Source organism: Plectropomus leopardus, chromosome 8, assembly GCF_008729295.1.
Source record: "Plectropomus leopardus isolate mb chromosome 8, YSFRI_Pleo_2.0, whole genome shotgun sequence".
NCBI classification, from domain to species: Eukaryota; Metazoa; Chordata; class Actinopteri; order Perciformes; family Serranidae; genus Plectropomus; species Plectropomus leopardus.
Window position 1 is genome coordinate 15,888,971 of NC_056470.1, and position 7,153 is coordinate 15,896,123.

At 41.6% G+C, this 7,153-nt stretch overlaps 1 protein-coding gene across 2 annotated transcripts in view; it reads right to left on the reverse strand.

Annotated features, from left to right (window-relative positions):
* The window catches only part of ampd2b (adenosine monophosphate deaminase 2b), a 61,570-nt gene extending 56,779 nt beyond the window's left edge, over nucleotides 1-4,791 (reverse strand). For both annotated transcript variants that reach the window (XM_042491248.1, XM_042491250.1), the window contains exon 1: nucleotides 4,510-4,791. In XM_042491248.1, coding sequence (XP_042347182.1) covers nucleotides 4,510-4,609 — 100 coding nt within the window. In that variant the 5' untranslated portion in view covers nucleotides 4,610-4,791. The remainder of the gene's footprint in view (nucleotides 1-4,509) is intronic.
* Between the last annotated feature and the right edge of the window lie 2,362 nt (nucleotides 4,792-7,153).

A 7,153-nucleotide genomic window follows, 5' to 3' on the forward strand; every position in this document is an offset into this window, starting at 1 on the left:
ATAATTCATTTTACTCTGAGGATCTTATCCATTCTGTCTGCTGACATTTGTCTAGAGGAAACAAAAACTACAAGAGCCACACAGTAAAAACATTTTTATCACCATTCAAGATAGCAGAGCGCTTAACTGGTGCTCTGTGGGCCCAAAAATATGGATGCAGCACCGATCATCCAGGTAATTTTAAATTCTGTAATTTAACAGATTTGCATTTGATTTTAGACATGCATCAAGTAGTAACTATGTAGGTGAAACTAATGTGTTTTCATAAACAGACGGTAAACAAGCAAAGTAACGGGTACCTGACACCGGATATTTTCTGCAAGGTAACAGACATGGGCACGGCAAAGACGCATGAAGTTGACAGCGAGGGCCTCCGCTTTCAGGAGGGGTGGAAAGTTGAACTAAAAAAATGAAACAGTTGCATTTGTGTCATTTGTATTTAATTTAAAAAAAATATCTCATATTATGCGAGAAGCTGCTGGCCTCCAGGTATTTTCATGTTATCTAATCTGGCCCCCATTCAAGAAAGTTTGGACACCCCGATTTAAGTATACGTACATAGTTACTCTCCAAAACTGAATAAAAGGAGCGAATAGATAAAACACCGCAATATTTTATCCATGAGACATTTGCTTTCATTTCAGATTACGTCCCCAGCAGCATGCACTTTACCTTTCAAACAAGGCTCTGGCTCTCCTAAGGTCGATGTGTTGCTTGTGCAGGAGCTGGCATCAGTTATCTCTATAACTCCTGCATCACCACACCATTGAGGAGGAGCAACAATAAAATAAGAGGTGGTCGCACCCACAGGGCACAAGTCCATGAGACCACTTATAGGTCAGATGTTGCGTCAAATGAGCAGCAGAGATGCAGACAACTAAAAAACAGTTGATGCACACGAGGAGTGACTCAGTAAAGGTTATCGTAAGAAGGTGTGTCTGGGTGGGAGTTCCAAGTCAATCATTATTCATACAGATTGCATTACTATGGGGAGAGACGGGGCTTGACATTTAATTATTGCTTATTTGTTCATGGCACAGACCCCAACTATTTGGCCACATAACGATGACAGGAAGAATAACGGAGGCGTGAACACTATGTGGGCGAAGTACAATGTGTTCAAAGGTCCATCATCAACTTCCTGATGATTCCCTCTGATTGTAAATCACGGTATTTCATATTTTCTGTTATTGCAGTGTTGCTTGTCTACTTAGCTGGAAAGTAAATCTATACTTACATTATACTTTTTTACTTTACAACATTTATCTGGCAGCCATTCTTACTTGTTACTTTGCAGATTACAATTTTAGATTCAAAACATATCGTCTGTTTATAAAACATGATAGATTAATACATGTTAACTAAGCAACAATATATAAAGCTATAAAATTACAATGCTGCTTACACATTAATGCATCAGTGATAATAATAATAATCTAAAATTTAATACATTATTACAAAATATAACACTGGCAGGAGCCCCTCTGTTGTATAATGTGTACTTTTACTTTTTAAACTTTTATTTCTTTTATTTAATTTAATTTAATTTTCTTTTTTCTTTATATAAATATATATATATATATATATATATATAATATATATATATATGTATGTGTGTGTATATATGTGTGTGTGTGTGTGTGTGTGTGTGTGTGTGTGTATATATATATATATATAGGATAAAATATTTGTTACTTGTACCTCAGATCTGACACTTACAAGCATATTTTTAAGCAACGATACTTCATTTATTATTCATACTAGTAACCTGTTTGTTTTATTATACTGTTCACTATATGTTTTGGATTGCGTCTTACTTTCATGTTAGCGTTGGGTTTTTCTTTTGCTTTTTTTTTAAAAAAAATATTTCTTTATATTTTGCACTCTACTCTCATCTAGATTTAAATTTAGCTTTACATTTACTTTTAGACTGTTATTTTAGTCCTTGTATTGCTTTTTATCTGCAGTCTTCTACCTTTGTTTTGCAATTGCTGCACAATAATTTCATATTTTTTTCCCTTGAGAGAAATACAGTTGTCTGTGGTCTTGTTAATAGATATTATGTCAGTGTCTTTATCTGTTTATATATTTGTAATGTACTTTGTAAATTTGTTTGAAAATTGCTTTATGATAAAATTTATAATTATTATGATTGTATTTTCCAAGACAGGTTGTGTCTTTGCAATTAGTGTATGTAATTATGGCTGTGCAATGGGTGTTACAAATTTACTGCAACATAAATTTTTTATGATTTTTTTCTGATTTAAGTTGTTCAACAAGTGTAAAACAGCATAGAATAGGCTAACTGGTGAGGGGGTGGTGCTCTAATCTCAGAACCACCTTCTCACAGCCAGAGATGTGATTCACACACTGCTGCTCTACACAGAGTTCACTCCACAAAGCCTGCAATAATGTGCTAAATATGGACAACACTGGGCCTCTGCTCTTCACATGATAACTGCACAGGAGACAACTGGGCTGGAACAGTATATAATGTACACAGGGGATTTATAACCTTTAGAGAAAGCAATTTATTGCTGATTAGATGATGTTGCAAGCTTCCACATCTATTCCACTCGGCTGATCAATCGGCACATTAGACTGGATCGAAGGTTCAAGATTCTCACTGAAACAATCTAATAAGATAAAGCTCCCCAGCCACACGAGTGTCGATTTAGACAATCTAAAGGCAGACAAGTGCAATGAAAGTGTCAGACATTAAATAATTTATGATCCTGTTATGAGTAACTGCAGCAGATTCAATATTAGGGATTGCTTTATTAAATATTCATTGAGCATTTAAAGACACAACACTGGCAATTATTCAAAACAGCCTATCTAAGTACAGTCAAATGACTGTGTATCTGCTGCCTGCTTTCACTGCACATATTACTGTTTACACAGACTGTGCTGTATAATCTGCCAAAAACTAGATTTGTGCCCTTTAAAAAACACAAAACAAAAGATGATGAGTCACCTAAATGTCATATTTGCCACTCAGACAGTCCCAGGATACTTTAACAACATAAAATGTGAATTTGATCTCAATATGCTTCTGCAGGGACATTCTAAATAAAATCCCTGAGGCACAGTGTGTGCACAGTCCTCTAAAAAACAGAACAAGAAATTTGTCTGTCGAATACAAAAGCCAAGACTGCCTTTCATTATTCCAGAGACTATTTACTCCCACAGAGCAATCTTTGTGATAACCACCGTTGGCTACAATACGAACTATAAAAGAGGGTAATCACAGAGAACATCCTGATTGGAGGGAGGGGAGTGGGTGAATCATTCAGACCTCCAGCTGTTGCATTTTTGTCAGGGTTAGAAATCAATCTCTGAACATCTTGACAGCCATCGTAATGCCACAGTGTGTCACTGTCGGTCATACGTGTCCCCAAGTGGTGACATGACCTGGGTGATTTTTAAAGATGCGGCTTATTATTAGATCTGCATGTGTTATGTAATCCTAATATTAAAAAAAACTACCAATAGAGGGAGATATTATCATCCGCTCTTAACACAAGTAGAATCAACATATCAAGACTTCCCAGACAAGACATCATGAATCAGGTGTCATTTTCTTCATACAAACGCACCCATATGTCTCACTACATTCTTGATATTAATATGAATTTGTGAGAAAATGAGTTTAGATTGAGAGATGACATGGGCTGAACAGAGGGAGGGGTGTTTAAATGGGTGGTATTTCCTCATATGATCACTCTACACTCTTTGTAGTTTGGATGAAAGGCCGACCCATGTGTGCATACATCAGAGTGGTGGCTAATCCTCTCATTCAGTAGGGGATCAAGTCCCTGAGGTACCAACCTACATATTCTCTCTAGGCCACACACTGCCATCAGGCTGAATAGAAAACACTGTCATCACATTTGTCTGCAACACATCGCTGGGGAAAAGCCGGTGTGTATGTAAATAAAGTCACATTTTTAACCTTTAAACATGTTTGAAAGGGTGTCACAAGCCAAAAGTTCACCAGGACATTAATTAAAACATGAAAACTCATGAAGTATGAGTTATCACCTCAGAACAAGTCAGGCAACATTTCAGTAATGTCAAAATGTTTGCCTAGAGCACTGGCTGAAACTACTGCAAATTAACTTCCTGCCGATGCTACAGAATGCAAGTATGCAAGTGAAAATAAGGGTTGAAAGTACAAGCCAGAAGCCAGCATACTGACATGACACTGCAGAGTATGAATTCCGAAATCTTCACAGAGAGCATCATCTGCTACACCTCCTTAATCAACAGGTTTGCATTTCCCCAAACTCCCAGAGAAAAAGTACTGCACCCTGAGTCTTCTTCTGAGTGCTTTCTTTCATTGATAAATATTCAGAAATACAATCTTTCAAAAAGTAAGAATTCATATAACAATGCACAGTCCAGAGCCACAGCACCTCGGGCTCCTTTCATGTAAGAGTCTCTCTGTTACAGGACAAACAGACATAAACCATCCTCCCTCTCCATCCCCGTGGTCCCTCCACTCACCTGTGCTGGCTGCATACTGCAGGCTGCCCCGCTTTCTGAAGGGGGAGAGGGGCTTGCTTTTGGCCCCGGTTGTGGTCCCTGGGGGTAGGTTGGAGGACATGATCGGAGGTTGTGCAGTTCAGCTTGGCACGGAAGGGAAGGAAGAGCTGAGTGAGTCAGAGCTGCAGAGGACTGAGCGTCGGAGAGCTACAGAGTGAGAGAGACGGAGGATAGGAGAGAGGAGAGGGAAGAGATGTAGCGCAGATGCTGTGAGCTGGAGGGGGTTTTATTGCAGTCAGCGCAAGTGTGCGTACGTGAGTGTGTGTGTGTGTGTGTGTGTGAGTGTGTGTGTGTGCTACGTGCCTGAGAGCAGGTATTGGTCGGTCCAGTGTGGGGCTGCGGAGCATCCCTCTGCAGCGAAACACACCCCGCCCACTCCGAGAGGTTCTCGTGCATGAGTTGCAGCGATGATGGAGGGGCTTGGCTTCCCCCTGCCCCACACACACACACACACACACACACACACACACACACACACACACACACACACACACACAGCAGCCGGCAGTTCTGCTGTTGCCATGACAACCACAAATCTGAGTGGGCAACCCGACTGAGAGGAAAGTTGTGGTTACAGTAGATGTGACAATAAAAGTAAATGCTAAAAAGGAATATTACACAAATGTTTGTGAGAAATAGACTTGTGCAATAAAAAATAATGACAATGATACTGTTACTGTTACTATTACTACCAATACACCCTGTGGGCTCAGGAGGCAGATTCTGAAGACTCAGGGGAACCTTCCCATATCCCTGGCAGAGGCCACTGAGGTGGTCAAAGATTTCTTCAGAGGCAAGGCGCCAGGTGTGGATGAGATTCGCCCTGAGATGCTGAAGGCTCTGGACATTGTAGGGCTGTCTTGGCTGACACGCCTGTTCAATGTTGCATGGAGGTCGGGTACAGTGCCTGTAAAGTGGCAGCCCGAGCTGGTGGTCGGAGGGTGTGCTCGTACTATCGGGGTATTACACTGTTCAGGATCCCTGGCAAAGTGTACTCCAGGGTGCTGGAAAGGAGACTCCAACCAACTGTTGAACTTCGGATTCAAGAGGTACAATGTGGATTTCTTCCTCGTCATTGAACGGTGGATCAGCTCTTTACCCTTTCGAGGCTGCTGGAGGGGGTATGGGAGTTTGCACATCCAGTCTTCATGTGTTTTATGGACTTAGAGAGGGCCTACGACCGCGTTCCATTGGGGGTCTTGTGGGGGGTACTGTGAGAATACTGGGTGCTGAAGTTTCTTCTACGAGGCCATCCAGTCGCATGACCAAAGTATGACCAAAGTGAGAGCTGTGTCTGCATACTCAGTGTAAAGTCAAACATGTTCCCAGTTAGTGTTGGCCTCCGTCAGGGTTGTCCCTTGTCAACGATTCTGTTCGTGATTTTCAGGGACAGGATCTCAACATCTCTGTTCTTTGCAGATGATGTGTTTCTGTTCGTCTCATCACACCGTGACCTCCAGCATGCACATGGGCGGTTTGCAGCCGAGTGTGAAGCGGTCAGGATGAGGGTCAGCACCTCTAATCTGAGGCCATGGTTCTCTGCTAGAAAATCGTGGACTGTCCCCTCTGGCTGGGGGAAGAGTTGCTGCCCCAAGCAAAGGAGTTCAATCTTGTTCACGAGTGAGGGTAGAATGGAGTGTGACAAGCAGTTTGGTGCAGCGTCCGCAGTAATGCAGGAGTTACATCGGACTGTCATGGTAAGGAGCTGAGCTGGAAGGCGAAGCTCTCAATTTACTGGCCCATCTATGCCCCAACCCTCACCTATGGTCATGAGCTCTGGGTAGCGACCGAAAGGGAGAGATCACGGACACAAGCGGCCGAAATGAGTTTCCTCTGCAGGGTGACTGGGCTCAGCCTTAGGGTGATAGGGTGAGGAGCTCAGACAACTGGGAGGAGCTTGGAGTAGAGCCGCTGCTGCTTCACATCAAAAAGGGTTAGATGAAGTGATTCGGGCATCCCAGGATACCTCCTGGGCGAGGTGTTCCGGGCACGTCCGACTAGTAGGAGGCCCCGTGGCAGACCCAGAACACAAATACAAATATCTTTCAGAATGAACTACTTCCTGTATAAATGTAATCAAATGTGGAGTAGGTCATTCTGTCAGGTACAAATACCTCTTACAGCTTATGGGGTACTGGTGAGACTCTATAATTAAAATACACTTCACTATCACTGTGTTTTCCTCCTCTTCTGTGGGGCTCACCCTGAATGTGAAATGTGTGAAATGCAAATTCTTAACATCACATTCATTCTCATCATTTGATTATTGTGACTTTACATAAGCCTGTGAGGGAAGAGACAGTATGATAGGAAGGGACAGAGATGCCTGCGGTGAGAACTCTTCTTGGAAAACAAACTCACTGGGTCGCAGAAATCTCAGAGGGGGAAAGAATAATAAATTGAAGGAGAGAGACTTTAAATCATTATAATCAAATCAAATCAACATTTAATGTTGCAAACACCACTTTACATCTAATGTACTACAAAAACAAATCTCTAGGTAAAAAAAAGGAAAATTTGCTGCAACATTTAAGGCTCAAGTATTGACGTCAGTGCAGGATGTATAGAAATTCATTTATTATTCCAGAGAGGCAGTCTAGGCATG